At 36.9% G+C, this 17767-nt stretch overlaps 1 protein-coding gene across 1 annotated transcript; it reads left to right on the top strand.

The window, feature by feature from the left end:
* Nucleotides 1–4126: 4126 nt before the first annotated feature.
* Nucleotides 4127–16373, top strand: LOC149086759 (dehydrogenase/reductase SDR family member 11-like). Its single transcript, XM_089231129.1, has 5 exons — nucleotides 4127–4302; nucleotides 5823–5976; nucleotides 10966–11060; nucleotides 14387–14510; nucleotides 15975–16373. The coding sequence occupies exons 1-5, from the start codon at nucleotides 4127–4129 to the stop codon at nucleotides 16170–16172; spliced, it is 747 nt and encodes a 248-aa protein (XP_089087255.1). The 3' UTR covers nucleotides 16173–16373.
* The last annotated feature ends 1394 nt before the right edge of the window (nucleotides 16374–17767 follow it).

The raw sequence follows: 17767 nt of genomic DNA, 5'->3' as shown, positions 1-17767 counted from the left end.
AAACACGTCCTTGTAATGAGGCGTCACCGCGACCACACCACCTATAGCAGTACTGTTTGAGCGCCACCAAATCATACGAGTGAGCGATTCGAATCACATTCAACAGCGTTTCCATGCTGAGGTCCGACAGGCGTCCATGGTATGAGAAATATAACATCTTCTTCACAGTCTCACTGTCAAAGTCAGCAATGAAGTCCAAAAACTCGTGTCTACCGGCGATTTCGGCCTGTTGTGACAGTATATTTCGCAGAACCGCGGAGCTTCCGATCAGTAAAGCTTGGTGTGTAGCGTGAATCTCGGTATGCGATACGATGTAGCAGCAGTTACTGTACAGATTTAGAAGTCCATTCGGAATTATCATTGCAAAATCCTTTTGGTGAACCACATTCTTGAAGCTACTTCTGCTATAAGGCACTTTCGCTTTTAGAAGGAGCACGTCATCCCCAGCCAACCTCTGTAGTAGTTGTTGTCTAGTGACGCCTTCCGGGCCTTTGCAGATAGGTTGTTTCCCAAGAGATATCCACGGATGACTACGCTGGGCAATCAACTGTCCGTTCGTTGCCTGAACCGAGATAACCGTTTTCACGAACACTCCGTGGTGTTTAGGATCGTCGAGTCGATATATGGCTTGTCTTCGACGCTTTTGAAGGTCCTGCTGCTGCACGCCTTGCCTGGAGTCCAGTCCACTTTGCTGAGCTTCTTCAGCAGGTGAAGACACCATCCTCACTGTCCAGCATCTCGATGTTCCTATGAATATCCATTAGATATGAATGGATGATTCTAATGAATGAGTTATCCTTAAAGATATATTATTATTAAGATCTTGAGCAGCGCTTGGTTCTCTCCGTCTTTATTCACTTTGTTTTTGTTTTGTTTCCGCGATGGAACTTTTCGAATCTTGAATGTTCGTGACCATGGGCGAACGTGTTATGATGATATTCAATTAAAGCCTTTTAAGTAACTCGAAACACATTATACAATAGAGCTTCACCTATATCCATCAAATAAATAATGTGATATTTCTCATATTTATCAAATGAACAATCTATGCATAATAATCAATTTAACACATTTAGCGTAAAATATATGTCGAATAATTATGTAATACTGTAATAAATACGGAAAAAATACATAATAAAATGAAATACTTATTGTATATAAAAACATCTGAAATTGAAATGAAAATGTCTGCATTTAATTCAGATTTTATTGATCAAACCAATCGCCAAAAATTTTTAAAGGTATGGTCCACATATGCTTCCCCGCTGAATACAAATACAACACCACAATAAGCAAAATGTCCAACGAGGTGGCTGAGAAACAGTTGCCCATAACAAATATGGATGTCATATATTTCAAAATCACACAAACCCCATTAAAAAAGGCAATTACAAAAACTGGAAACTATATATATACACATGATAAATGATGAATTAAACACACCGGATTTTTGCTTCCCTTCTTTTTTTTCTTCTCTTCTTCTCTCCCCCTCCCATTCACAAACCGATTGCAATCGCGGTGCCATAGCCTTCGATTGCATGCAGAATTCAAGAAGTGCTACTAAGGTCTCTTTTAATCCTCAGAATGCTCCAATCATCCACAGTTGATTAGCCCAGTAGTCTGCTCAATCACCCTGTGATGATCTGAGTTTTTTTTTTCTTTAACATGAAGTTTTTAAAATTACGTATGGATATGGTGACGCATATATAATTCTAGTTTGTTTTTTTTCTATTTGCTAACAGATTTGCTTGTAAACAGGGTGAATGTTGCATGTTCTGCCAAACGAAAGTGGATGATAGACTAGTCCAAGTGCAACATGAAACATCCTACTAACCCAGCCTTTCCTCGAACCCTTTTCGAGTTATGGTGGATAATAATCAATCATGGGGAAAAAAAATGCGTCAGGTCTGAAGAAAACCCAAATTTTTTTAAACTTTTCAAGAAACCTATACACAAACGAGCACATATTTGGAAAGAGCAGAAAAAATTTTATATAATGATATCAATTTCATCGAAATATCCGGATTTAATGGTGAGCTATAATATTACCTCCTAGATACAACTAGAACCTCCAGGAGGTAATAACTATAACCGCTGAAGAAGTGGCGAAGTTCAAAAACGAATTGTCACCAAAATTTCTCATCGTTCATCCGCAAACACCCTTTTAGGGACGATGAAAAATTTTGGTACAATACAATACAATCAATACAATTTGGTGCAATAATACAATCGATCAAATTTACGAAAAACTTGTCCATTGCACCGGCTTTCGAAAGAGCCTACAATAAATCATAACCGTGATATACTCAGGATATATTTCAGGAGAAATTCTGTATTTTGTTTGCAGTACATCACTGAAATTTGCGTTCATCGAAGTAATTTTAGTAGGTTTTGGCGACAATTCTATTTTCCACTTCGTCAATCAGCTCTTGAAGCTCGCCATTAACCCTTTCAGCGACAATCCCGAGATATCTCGCCAATCCTGATCTACTTTATTTCAACCACCACGAAATATTTCGCCTTCTAAAAACGCGTTAAAGGTATTAGATAAGAGAAAGGTTAGATAAGAGAAAAAGTGGAAAAAATAGATTGTGTGCGTTTTTCCCCTTTCTTTCAGCACATTAAAGAAATATACACTCGGTGTGTAAGTAATACAAAAAGATTTTTTCCCAAAAAAAGTATTTCTCTTTCTATAGAAAGCCACATACGTCATGGCAGGTGTTTTTGTATCATAGTGAGGGAAATAGAAGCGATGGGCGGAATAAATTTTCTTTTCCCTGGAAAAAACGGAACATATGGTCATCTAAATAATGGCTAAAATTAATTCTGGTTGTTTAAACCTGTTTCTAGCTGTTTTGATGAAGAATCTAGTTGGAGAACTTTTTGACTATTGTCAACACTCAAAAATGGTGCAGACGAATAAATTCTCGAAAAAAAGAGACTAAGTAAGTGATGAAGTAATTTTCAGCAGCAATGACATTGAATCACGATTTAGAATTCGGAATTTTATTTCAAAACATTTTCATATAGACTGAATTGTATGTACATACTTCTAACTTGGACGCATTTAGCCCAATAGTTTTATAGATGTGGGCCCAAAAAAATTGGGGGGGGGGGTGGAGAGGAAGATGACCCATTAAATATTTCGGAGCAGCATGTCAGGTTTTCTAGCCTGCAGTAACTTCTTCGAGTTGTAACAAATTTGTTTTGTCTTGCAAAATACTTAAGCGCATAGTTTGAAACCGACTATTGGTTGCAACTGCAGAATGCTTTAAGCAGGTCACTTTATTATCCTGCATACGCGTTTCTCATTTTTACTTAACCCTTACTAAATAACTGCGATGAGTAGATATCTCGCCTAACTTGATATCTTTTATTTTGGCAATTACAAGATATATCTCCCGTTCTCAATTCCCTCTTATTTCAGAAATGCCGTGCCCAGCTAGGCTCTGTATAGAGGGCTTTATTCGCAAATACGTTTTTTATTCCCCCCTTTCTTTTTCCTTCGCTTCGGGGAAGTATAGTGAAATGCGTACAGTATAAATAACAGAAAAAGATTGGAGTATTTTTCTTTCTTGTTTTTTCTTATAATTACTATTCTCGGAGTGTGTGTGCTGCAAAAATCAAAAAAAAAATTATTTTTGAAAAAAATGTGTATCACAGTGATATCTATATAGTGTGGTGGCGGATCGGGGTAATTTTATCGGGGTAAGTAAAGATCGTGGGTTAAGAAATTTTGGCAAATGTTTTTTAGAAAACATTTATTTGTCTCCAATACTAACCACATTCAAAGGCGGATCTTGAATTTATAAAAATCGGTTGAAGGCAAGAATACTTCTGATAGTTTATCTCTTATAAAACAATAGCGTTTTATTGGTGTTAAAATAAAAAAAAAATCTTATATAATTCACTAACGCAACTTTTTCCTACAATAAAACCTTATCAAAATCGATATAAAACTCGAGTGTTGAACTTTGAGTGGAAGTGAGGAGAAAAAACCAAAGAAATAAAATTCTTGATCAAACATTGTTATCTTTTTCTAGGGAGGAAACTATCACTCTCGTAATCAATTGACATAGAAAAAAATAGCTCTGTCTTCGACATCAATGAGATAGCATTAAACATCATGGAACGATGGCGTGATCGTGTAGCACTCGTTACCGGCGCCTCGGTGGGTATCGGTGCCGAAATATGCAGGCAACTTGCTCAACATGGGATGAAAGTAGTCGCTTGTGCTAGGAATTTCCAGAAGATACAAGATATCGCATCGGAGTTCCCTTCTGGAACAATTTTGGCCTTGAGGTAACCGTTAAAATCATTCAAATGATTTCAGTCAAAATATATGTAGAAATTTTTATAATAATTTTCTTTTACATTTCATGAATAAAATATTTAAAAACTTAAATATCGCGAATAAATAAAGCACGGGTTCTTAACATTTTGTAGCCCCGACCCAGAATCAACAAAATGATAGATTTAGATACGTCTATTTTTAATTTAAAAATTCTTATTAAATACTTCCAATTCATAAAATGTTTATTTTGCGAAATTAGTGAAACTGTCATGCTGCAAACGACATAACATAAGCTAATAAGCAGCATGACAAAACCAGTTCATGGTTACAAACGGGTGTGCTAACAGGGTCTAAGCTCATTGCCCCGAATGAAACAGAGGGCCCCAATGTATCAAAATCTTTCATTAACTCTGAAATTATTTCTTTCTTGAGCACTGGATTTTTATTCATTCTGAAATTAGTAATATAAATAATAAGTTATTTACATGTCGGCCATTGGCAAGTTACAAAGACTGATAACACCATGATCGCACAAGAATGCATTATGATTCAAGAAATCATAATAATCACGTTCAAAAAATAAAATAAAATGAAACGAAAAGGGGGAAATTAAATTACGTATCACTCTGAATTTTCATCCTGAAATTATTTCTTTCATGTCCTCAATTTGTATTCATTCTGGAATTATGTTTTTCATGAGTTCTTGATTGGTATTCATTCTGGAATTATGATTTTCATGAGTTCTTGATTGGTATTCATTCTGGAATTATGTTTTTCATGAGTTCTTGATTGGTATTCATTCTGGAATTATGTTTTTCATGAGTTCTTGATTGGTATTCATTCTGGAATTATTTCTTTCATGAATTTTGAATTTTCATTCTAGAATTATTTCGTTCATGGGTTCTGGATTCGGTGACAGCTGGCGACTCTATTCGCCTTTGTCATATTTTGGCTGTAATTGGCAACTTTACTTGCTTTTGACAACTTTTCCAGCTATAATTTACAATTCTACTTGATTTTGGCAATTTTTTGGCTGTAATTGGGAACTTCATTTGCATTTGACATTTTTTTTTGGCCGTCATTAGCAAATTTACTTACCTTCGAAAAAATTTTTGGCTGTAATTGACAAATTTACTTGCGTTTGATAGAGTTTTTTTAGTGGTAGTCGGCAATGTCCCGTATAGATCCCAATTTCCTGGATTTTTATCAAAGAAATATGATCATGCTAGGCATTTATAGAGTTGTGTGTATTTATACTTTTCTATTAGAACACCCTTTAACGGCCCTGAGGGAACCCCTTTGGCCGGTGCCCCCTCTATTAACGTAAATAAGACCACAAGATTTTCAGCGTTCTAAAGAATCGGTATTCGCAAGTGTGTGTGTGTGTGTGTGTGTGTTGTACTTTTTTCTTCCTTTTTTTTGTAATTTGTTGTTTGAAAGTTTTTTAATTACAACTAAAAATACAAACATATTTTTAACTTCCAATTTTAACAAAAGAAACGTTTAACATCGCATTACTTATTTCTAGATGCGATCTAGAGAAAGAAGAAGATATTCTATCGGTTTTCGAAGAAATACGCTCACGATTTGGACGTATCGATGTATGCATAAATAATGCAGGATTTTCTTCCAATTCTAATCTTCTCACGGCTACGACTGAAGAATGGAGAGCGATGTTGAATGTAAGTTCTTCAGATTATCTTCTGTTTCAAAACGTACAGTTGAGAGGACTCGTTTCAACGAACTGGAATTTTTATCAAGTATCCATTATAACAAATATTTTCACGTTTCATATCATTTTATATCATTGTATCTGGGCTCGACTGTAGTACGTATGAGTGTTAAGCAACATGAGATCGATAATATGATTAAGATCGATAATATGTCGCGGGCCGTTTCCCGACACATTATTAATTTAAATAATTAAAATTGCACTACGTAAATAACGACAGAATATTTGTGTTACTAAGAAACAAAAGAACTTTTAATTATTTCACTTATGATAAATCAGAATTACGAGACATTTTATCATTCTCCATTCTACCCGCTCACCCCTAAAAAAATAAAAATAATGAAACATAAACATGGTCACTCACCACCGTCGTATTTAATCCAAAGTGGGGCCAAATTCTTTTTATCATCTCGGTTTTGTACTTCCCACACTGCACCTTTGGCGCCACAAAAGAAACAATTAAACTTGGTGCTATAGCACTCAAACTTCGTTTCTGCTAAATCGGGATTTTTTTTTGGCGAGTGTGTGTTATCTTTCTTCCAAAAGGGACGAGAAACTTCACTTTTAGTTTTCGTTCGTTTGTTCAGACGAAAACCCCTCTGAATGGTTTAACAAAACATCTGACCGGGCTATGCTTCACGATGGGTTTGAGCATTTAAAAAAATGAGAAATATGTCGTAAAAAAATATTTTCAATATTGGCGTCAATTCTGTTGATGTGTCGAAGCAAGTTACATCTTGTATAAACAAAATGACTTTGTTGTGGGACTTCCAAGTGTGAGAAAGAACGTGTTATCTTCTGATATTTGAAGTGGGATTTTTAGAATGAATACTTTTTTCAAGGCAGCGGTTCTCAACCGGTGCTCCGTGTGCACTTCTTAGGGGCTCCGCGGTGACTTAAGGAAAATAAAATAAATAAGTAAATTTGATAGATATATATAAAATGAAAAAAAGAGGCCTACAGGGTTCCACCATAAAAATTATATACAAAAAGGGCTCCTCGAGTCAAATATGGCTCCCATTTAAAAGTTATGTACTGAAAAGGGCTCCGCGAGTCAACTAAGGTTGAGAACCGCTGATCTAAGTTGTTCCTGAAACGCGGGTGTGTATCCCTTTTGATGCACACGTTACAAAACATCTTAGGAAAATAGCTTCCATAGAGTAACATGGGTAGAGAATCCATTCAAATGTCATTTCCCACGTTCTTTTTTTTTTTTTCCGAGGACATTGCACATTCGTGATTCTGGCATGACGTAGCCGGTTATTGTACAAGCAGAATTTGACAAAATTACATTACAAAACAAATTACAGTATGATACGTGGTAATTAGCTCAGCTGAATGTAAGTTCAGCTCGGAGCATTCTTTAGTTTTGACATATTTTTTAACAAAAATTTCTTATTTGTAAGTTTTTATTTTGGAGAATCTCTCATGACCCCCCCCCCCCCCCAACCTCACCTCAGTTCATTGATACGACCCACGGTTTGCGCACCACTGTGATTCGCTCATTCCATAGTTGAATAACAATGTATTTCAACAAATGAATTACTTTCTCGCTCATTATTGAGCAACGGAATCTCTTAAAAATACATTTTGGTGGTGTTGAAACGTCTGTTGAAAATCATTCGTGTTGGAGATTCCATTCCGGTAAGACGTGTTTGCGTCTAACCTCGAAGGAAGGCCTCTGTATTAGGCTTAATCTAGATTCAGGTAAGAATCAGTTTTTAGGGCTTCGGTCGTGGGCATTGACACGGTTAGGTAGCTCTGGGAAGGGTTCCCAATGTCTTCGTTTGATGTTTTTGTGGTTCGTTGTTCTTTCTCCCCTGTTAGTTTGGCTTAGCTCTGTGGACCAGAGAGGTACCGAGCATCGTGACCCCCGGCAGTTTGAGTGAGCGAACCCTTTGTGTTCGTCCTCTCTGTATTTGGGGGTCAGTTGCTCAGCCACTTACACTCAACATCGTCGTGGCAATGGTATCACTGGCTCGTTGTTCCGAGTCACTGTGCCAATGGTGCCGGGTTTTGAGGTGGTGGGCTAAGGGTTCGCAGAGCTGAGCAGAACCGTTTCATTCAAGACTACTACAGTCAAACTTAGGCATGTACACTAAACCACTGTGGTGGTCGAATGCGAAAACCCGGGTTTGAACTCTACCGTCACCACAGCGGTGGTGAAGTTGGTTTTCTGTGGTTCCCGTAAAATTTTCATCGGGATGGATAGGATTGACCACATGAGTTATCAATACACCATCAATCGACTGCTTCGACAAGATGACACTAGTACCGTTTGAACTGTCTGAGCGGAATGGGGTGCTCCACCCCTCTGTCATGTAATCCTTGATCGATCAAACTTTTGATTGCTCCTGTGATATGATTTTACACAACTTTCTATAATTTATTATTGGTGCCCGTTGTACTTTGACTTTCACTTGATTTATTTGATTCTTCGATTTACATAATGTTCATTACGATGCACTACATTTAATCTTTGGCATATCAATAAATTCTGGTTCTGCCTGAGATACCCGGTTTCCCCCCCCCCGGGGGGGGGGGGGGAGCTGAAGTGCTTACGTTGAATTTTGCGTCAGTCTGGGTGTCTCGCGGTTTCTCCAGTTATAACCGAAGTGACTCCACGCTGATCCAAGGAAAGCCGCCCATTAAGTAAAGCCACCCATTTGCTTAGCTTAAGAGATTTAGAAAGTATTAATTTGTTTACTAGTGTAATTAATGAGATGATTAAGTACAGTAAAACCTCTCTTTTGCGGTCACTGGTGGGACGAAAATAAAATTCGTCCGTAAAAAATGGATGACCGTTTATCAAGGGTTTCAATGGCATACTTTTATTACACCAGGGGAAAATACTATTTGGCCGTAAAAGAGGGGCGACTCCATCAGTTGAGTGTCCCCATTAAGAGGAGTTTTACCGTACTAACTTAACCGCACATGCATCTCGTAAACATTCCTCTGGGAAATTTCTAAGGAATTTGTGCATGCAGAACGTGTTGTGTGCATATGCGCGACTCCCAACGTACAGTCAAACTCGGTTATAACGACTTCGGCTGTAATTATTGACTGTTCGTACTCATTCGCATAAAGAATAATGTTAATGAACATTGCTTATAGTGTCGATAAAATGCAACCACCTCGGATACAACGACGAATTAAATTTGTGATCCTCACGTATTCCCAAGGGATCAGCATGATCCGTCCGGGGAATATGTTAGTAAACATTCATGCCCGAACCGGGATTCGAACCCAAACCTACACAGTGAGAGGCTAGCTTCCGAACGGCTCGACTGCCAGACGGCAAGCGTCACTCTTGTTTCCATGCTGATGACGTTTTCTCAAGAAATTGTTGAGATTAGAGCTGATTACATCTAGGGAATGTTCGTCTGTTTTTTATACCTAACGTTGGGGAAAAAGATTTATTGTATGTAAATCATAACAATCGTAAAATTTGTCAAACAGACGTTTGTTATATCAAGGTCACGTTTCAGAATTCGTCAAATATGAGCTAATTATAGGTGTTATTTCGAAGATGTTCGGAAAAATTCGCTAAATCCGAGTTCATTATATCCTGATTTATTATTCCTGAATTATTAGCCGATTTATCCCACTTACCAATACGACATGTCGATTATGCATAATAACCGGCAAATGTGATGAATTTAGTACAATTCATCATGTACATATTAACCATAACCACATTCTCTCCAACGTGGAGTAAAACCGAAACTTATCAACACTGATAAGCAGAAAGTTAATCACGTTAGAGATTAGTAATTAGCGCATCATTGATTTTTATTGAGCGAAAATATTGAAGTAATATTGAAAAATTATGCAAATCAATCATTATTGAAGAATATCTTATATCCTCGATTCATGGGAAAATTCGCCGACAGCAATTCATCTCGCCACGCAATTCACCAATATGAAAATTTCACGGACAAACAGTTCGTCACGAGTGAGTGAGTGATTGAGCGAGCGAGAGTGAATGTGTGATTGAGCGATTTAGCAAGTGAGTGAATGTGTGATTGAGCGATTTAGCAAGTGAGTGAATGTGTGATTGAGCGATTTAGCAAGTGAGTGAATGTGTGAGCGAGTGATCGAGCAAGTAAGTGAATGTGTGAGCGAGTGATTTCAGCAAGTGAGTGAATATGTGAGCGAGTGAGGGGCCGAATGAGAGTTGGTGAATCAGCCAGTGAACAAGCTAGTAAGTCACTAAAGTGTTCATGTGCTCACCAGCTCACTCACTCGCTCACCTGCCCACTCACTTGCTCACGTGCTCTTTCACACGCTCATCTATTTACTTATCTGCTCATCCACCCACTAAAAAACTCTCATTCACTGACCTACTTATTTTTCCACTCACTTGCGCTCAGCACTCCTTCACTTATTCTTATTTCTCATTAACCGTCACTCGCTCAACCGTCAGTTTCTGTTATCCGTCATCGTTTCAAAAAAAAAATGCGTGAGTATCAACACAAACAAACAGACATCTTTAAAATTGTCCACGGATTACTTTTACACCCTACTGCAGCGGTTCTCAACAGGTGCTCCGCGGAGCCGTTGCGGCTCCTTGTACGCTCTTCAAAGGCTCCGCGACCACTCCTGTAAAATATAAAAAAAAGTTATTTGAAAAAAAAAATTATAATTACTTTAGAATAATAAAAATAAATCAGTAATTTTACTAAATAAGTAAAAAATAGGTCTACGGGGGCTCCGCCATAGAAATTATATGCCAAAAAGGGCTCCGCAAGTCAAAAAAGGTTGAGAACCGCTGCTTTAAGGGAAGAATTGCGCTCACGGCATGATATCATAAACAGTTGTACGATTGTTCTGCGATTACAGCGGTATCATGAAGGTAGGGATATGTAAAAAACTGTCCGAGATACAAACTGCAAAATAGTTCAGGCAACCGTTTTTATAATATTAATAATTTCTTCAGGTGAACGTTTTGGCTCTTTGCATCTGCACAAGAGAGACCGTAAAACTCATGCAGGAGAAAGGCATCGACGATGGTCAAATCATTCACATCAGTAGGTAAGCTGAAACTAACTGTAACTACTAAAACTAAGCCGTTTGTGCATCGTTATTCCTCTAGGAAATTTCTAACGAATTGGTGCTAGCCGCAGCGTGTGTTGGGAGTGTATGTATAGCCCTAGTTATTTATGATGTCAAAGTTATATGCGTGTCTCGTGTTTTAGAGATACTGTCATCTGTCTTTCTTATTTTGAAGAGGGAAATGACATATGACTGAATTTTCGTGTTATTTATATAAGTAAAACTTCGATTAATTGTCAGTTTCGGTTATCCGTCATCGTCTAAAAAAATACGGGGAAAAAAACAGCCCCAGTTTTTAAAGTCCAAAAAGATCGGATCACTGCTATGGTCGGTACAAATGTCACCGGCAATCATAGATTACTCCTACTTGTAATTGGTAAATCCAAAAAACCACGTGCTTTCAAAAATTTAAATATGGACGCATTGCCTGTGAACTATTATGCCCAAAAAATTGCTTGAGAGAACCAAGCAATTTTTTTCAGAATGGTTCTACAGCGTTTTCATGACTCAAGTTAGAGCTCATATGGCCAAAATGCAGTAGCCGCAGGAAGAACTGCTATTAATGGACAATGCCTAACACACCCCTCTTGTGAACTCAAAAGTGATGATGGCAAAATAGCATGCCTCAAAGCGAATATAACTCCACTTATCCAGCCTATGAACCAGGGTCTAATTGAAAATGTTAAGCGACGTTACAGAAAAACTTTTATCGAAGGCTTGCTTTCATCTGATGATGCCATGATTGTCAAAGAATTTTAGAAGAGGTACACCATACAGGACCTTATTTTGAATTTCGCCACTGCCTGGGCTGACCTTATATTTAAATTTATATTGATCGTTTTTAAAATTAAATACAATATGCATGTATATATTATTCACTTTTAAAAGATTTTATTTCTATTTTCGTCCCGAACCCGCAGTGAAATCACGTTACTCTATATATATGTAAGAGATTTCTGTTATCCGTCACAGCCCTGGTCCGGACACGGTGACGGTTATCGAAGTTTTACTGTATAGTGTTAGTAGTACAACCCTGAGGGTTTCTAAAATCAATCTCAAACCTGAGGGTTTCTGGCTTCAATATTTAAGGCAGGATTTGAAATCTTCATTTCGAATTAAAATGTATCGCATTATTCTTAAATATAATCCTTTTCTTTTACGTATAAGAAAATCAATGTTTTCTATCTTTGTTAAAAATTATTTTTATCTCAGCGGTAATGTCGGTCCAAAAACCAGTGTAGTTGATGGAAATCGAAAATGATGAAGAACATTCATCACTACATCTAGCCCAGTAAATTTAGGATTTTATATGATACAAATTCATAACTAGCTGAATTTTTCAGGAGCTCTTAGATATGTGTGGAATGGATCCTGCGAGAAGTCCCCTAATTATAGGGTGAAATAATTTGGAAGAAATTCAACATACTTTGGACACAAAAATTTTCCAAGACTTCAGATATTTTAATGTTTATAGGGCATGAAGAAACCCATCTAGATAAAGGAAACGTTGTTGGGAAACTAGGAGTATTTATAGGAGTATTTTGTGTTAAGCAGGTACCTATGACGAAATCCCATATGGTGAAATGAGGGGGGGGGGCTGGAATATTTTTAGAATTTTATTTAATTTCTGTACTACATAGGAAGCTATCTCAGTCAGAATGATCATGCGAAAGCGTAACTTAGAAACATTCATAATTGTCTATCAAGTACCTAACTGTACACGAAAAATTCAACTTTGAGATTACAACGACCATTTTAGTAAAAAATAAATATCTCAACCATTTTTCAACGGATCTTCAATATTTTTTCACAAAAACACTCCTCTCACTTAGGACTACAAAAAACATTTTTGATCACTTTTTACAATTTGTCGATAGTTTCAAAGTTAAGAGGCGAAAACAAATCAACATTGAATTTTTACCAGAAAAATTTCGCATCTTGACGTCAAATAAATCAATTTTCAGTACATTTTTAATTTTTCTATTGGGTAAAACCTAGGTATAAATCAAAATAGGCATTCTTGCAGAGTATACAGGTTTTTCCAGAATCGAGAAATGATGGTTTTTCACTGGGATATGGGGGGGAAAAATCACTCAAGACAAAAAAGTACTTGGCGGCCATCTTTGATCCGCCATTTTTGATAGAAGCTCACATGGAAAATTAGGGGACTTTTCAGGATCCATTCTACACATATCTAGGAGTAAATCCTGAAAATTTCAGCTAGTTATGAATTTGTGTCGTATCGATCCTTTTTTGGGCCTAAATTTTCTGGGGAAATCCTGCTATGAAAAGTTTCGTAAATTCATTTCCGCTCATCTGCACGCCCACAAAATATGGCTCTAAAAGTTCCTTTAATCATTTTTTTTAATATATCTTATGTCAAAAACGTTCTTATTTTCATTAGAGCAAATGTGAAATAAGTAACTTCTTTCTAGATATATAGATTTATGATAGGAGGAGTTTGAAATATCTACTGTTATAATTTCCCTTTCATAAACAGTAAAAATAAATAAAAGATAAAGCCAAAAGAAACAAAAAAAACTAATTATATAAAATGAAATGTTTTTAGAATCGATTTTTCTTGGAAAAGAAAGCATCGTGTGAATGAGTTGGTCTTAACCGAAATACGTTTCGCAAACACTTGTAATTGATTTAAAACAAATTGATTTGAAACAAGAACAGATTTGTTTCCTTTTATAAATCTTTTTTTATTCTTTTTTACGCTCGTCACGATTAAATGCGTCATAATTCTCTTGATCTCAGCCTAGGGCACACCATGTTAACGTCAGCGTCATAAAAAAAAATGAATTTTCTTTTTTCAACTATTAAACCGTCTGTTATTTATTCAGATTGATTTTAGAAACCCTCAGGTTTGAGGTTGAATAAAGAAATACTCATGTTTTTGGGATTGAAGACTAGAAATCCTCCAGGTTTGAAATTGAAGGGTTACGCGACTAGCGTTGAAGGTCTATCTGCGTTCTCAAGTGAATTTTCTTCAAATGGGTGACCGGCTGCCAACTAACCGAAGACTAAACCTGAAATAGGGGGTTGTAAAATTTTTATCACATATTTTTAATACTAAAAAAATTTCAAGAGAAAATGTACTTATTTTTTGCTTCTCAATTCAAAGAAAACAACTGAAATTTCCTGTCATAAGCTTGGTGAGACAAGCAAAAAACCCGAGAAGAGATGCCACTAATGAAAATCACTCAATTTATAATTGCATTCGTGTAAATTGATCGTAAATTCACACACATCCAACAAGTAACAGCAATGCATTGAATTTTTTTTTTTTTTTTTAACAGCATTGCCGGGCATAAGGTGTTCTCAATGGCAAGCTTCTATTCTGGCACAAAGTTCATGGTACAAGCGTTGACTGAAGGACTAAGGCAGGAAATGAAAACATTGAAGAATCATATAAGAGTATCTGTAAGTAAATGTCTTTTCGAATATCATTTATTCATATAAAAACCTAATCAATCTGAGACCGATAATACTACCTCCAATGAGCTCAGGATAACCCAAGTGCTTTCAGAACTTTATTGCCCACTGATCAAATGTGGCCCTCGGAGTCATCTGCTGTGACCCGCAACCTCAAACCTAATTTTGTAATGATAAACTAGAGTAATCAATTAAGGTTAGAATAATCACTTGACTTCCGTGTCCCTTGAGGAAATCGCAGCATATTCACAGATCATTTAAGTGACCCGTGGTGCAGTTTCATACCATTTGAGTGTCCAGCCGCACATTCCCAGGTCACTTAAGCGGTCTACGGTGCATTTACAGATCATCTGAAGCTGCGCGGCATATTTCCAGATCCAGAGCCCCAACTAGAAAGGGGCAAGTAGGTCTAATGCCCCGGATGCTGGACCAAAGGGGGCGCAAATTTCACCCTTGAAGCTCTCCTTCAACATTACAAGAGGGTGCCAAAATCAATGCTTACCCCGGCTGACCAAGCATCTAGTTGCGGCCCTGTCTAGATCACTTGGGTAACCCTTGGCGTAGTTCCAGATAACTTGAGTAACCCGCGGAGCAGATCCAGATCACCCAAGTGGCCCGCGGCGCATTTCCTGATCACCCAAGTGGCCCGCGGCGCATTTCTTGATCACTTAAGTGATCCGCGGCACAGTTACAGATCACTTAATCCCAATAATTCCGTTTTTAACCCTAGGTAACTAAACTTAAATCAGTGTTACTCTGTAACTAATAGGGTCGATAACACAGTGGTGGTCGCTGAAGTTGGTTTTCTGCGGTTTTCCAGCTTCGAGGCACAAATGCGAGCCGATCTCCCCGTTAGAAAGTCTCGCCACAAAGAACAACAGGCCTACAACGATTAATTATTCAGTCATTACACTTCACTCATAGTTAGGAAAGCTGGTGGCAGCACTACACATAACAAGCATTACACAGAAAAAAACTTCAAGTCAGGTTTCGCTACACGTACACGCACATTCCAACATGAACCAATTCGTTGGAGGTTCCTCAAAGGAATATGGACGAGGTGCATGTGTGGTTCAGTAGCTTCAAGGCACGAATGTGTGAGCCGGTCTACCATTTGAGAAAGTCTCTCCGCAGAGAGCAGGCCTACAACACGATACTGACGAAACATGAAAATTCAAGTATTTCCATCTTTACTTCAGAAAATGGAAGCCTGATGGCAGTGTAAACACGAAACTCGGCAACATAAATACATTAGTGCTAAGCATACACTCAGAACACACATTCCGGCATGTGCCGATTCGTTAGAAATTCCGTAGAGGAATGTGTACGAGGTGCATGTTCTGTTAAAAAAGTAGTAGTCTATTAGACGAATGTTTAGTTATCTAAGGTTAAAAAAATAGGGGGTTTTTCGATATTTTGATTATGTATTTGCTTTTTTTCATTTCTTTTCAGAGCATTTGTCCTGGAATAGTTAAAACTGAGTTCGTTTACCGCTGGATAAAGGATGACTCTAAAGCCGATGCATTCTATTCGCAAGTCCAATGTCTCACACCTGAGGACATCGCTGCAGCTGTCATCACGATCCTCAGAACTCCGGCGCATGTGGACATCAATGAGATAGTCATACGACCTGTTGAAATGTTGGAATAATATAATTTGGTTTAAAGTCTGATGCTAATGAAACTGAAGAAACTACTAAAATTGCTGCTTGATTTTCAAGTTTTAATGATTTCACTACAATTATGAAATATGCTCTTCGAGATGTTTGAGATGTATTGAAACTGTTTTGAAGGTGTTATCCATAAAAAAAAAACGCCGGAGTTCTTTCAGATGTTTTGTTGAATGAGGTTGAACTCGTCATTGTGCAGTAGTAAAATCTTGAACATATTATATATGATGAATTATTACCAATACAAGTGATTAAAATAAGTTATTGAAATCAATAATTTTTAGTTCTGTTTCCTTTTTTTCTTTCTTTCATTGCTATAACTATGAAATTTAAGTTTCTAACATTAGTCTTTCTCTGCGTTAAAACCAATATATTAATCTCGCAACGAATTTATAGAATCATTTAGTTAACTACTTTTTAAAGATATTCAAAGAATATGAGCGCATGACCACATCACAAGGTTGATCTTTAATTTTACTTCCCCATAAATGAAGAATCTCCCTCTCTCTCTTTATGCATGTATATGGGGGTAAGGGAAGCCCCCAGGCCACATTTTAATAGCAAACCGTTGATCCTAGAAGTATACTTCCAGTTGGAAAAAATATCCAAATAACGATTAGTCCTTAGAAACGTCAATCATATTACAAGGGCTTGTATAGTTATTAAAATGCAAAAACTGATTTTCTATTCGGAAAAACCAGTACCCTGTCCTTAAAAATCCAATTAGTAAGTTGATGTGAGGCTAAAAAAATTACACATTTCTAAGTGCAGTATTAACCGAAATATTTGAATTCAAAAATTGGGAAAGCACAGCATAAATAAGGGAAAGAAACGTTTTCCGATAGTTTTTGCTATTCCTTGCCAATTTTTCGATCTAAATATCTCAGTGAATATTGCAATTAGAAACGTGGAATTTTTTGTTTTCCTCAAAAGGGACAGGGCAACAACTATCTAATTGAGTTTTTGAGGACAGGGTTTCCGTATAAAAAAATTTGATTTTGCATTTTGATACCTATACAAACTTTTGCAATAGGACTGACGTATCCAAGGTCTACACGTTATTCGGATATTTTTTCTGATTGGAAGTAGGCATCTAGGAAGAGCGGTTCGCCAATAAAATGTGGCCTAGGCCCTAGGGACTTCCCTGTATATCAGAGTCAGTATGTCAGAAATCGGCATCAAACACACGCAATCTTACTTGATATTTTTGATCGAATCCAAGATTGAAATTTCACCAGTGTGGCATTTGTATATGAAGCTGAAATGAAAAAATGAGACTTGAATTCATACTAATTCAGAAATACGAAAAAAACTCCTATTCAACAACCTTGATTTTTTGTCTCTTTTGAACGAAGTATGATATAGTTTATACATATCATAGTTGCTTCATTCAAAGCTAAGAAGAAAATCTTTCTTTATAGTAAGTCGATATAACACATATTTATGGCGTAAATTCCTTCGTGTAGATATTGCAATTCGTCATAAATTAATGTCGATATAAGCCTAATTTTCATAAAAGAAAAAATATAGATTAATGCTGACCTAAAAAAAGCATATATTACCCATTTATAAATGT

Source organism: Pholcus phalangioides, unplaced genomic scaffold (assembly GCF_987345545.1).
Source record: "Pholcus phalangioides strain wild (caught in Gottingen) unplaced genomic scaffold, Ppha-v1.0 ptg000004l_1, whole genome shotgun sequence".
Taxonomy (NCBI): domain Eukaryota; kingdom Metazoa; phylum Arthropoda; class Arachnida; order Araneae; family Pholcidae; genus Pholcus; species Pholcus phalangioides.
This window is presented reverse-complemented; position numbering and strand designations above follow the sequence as displayed.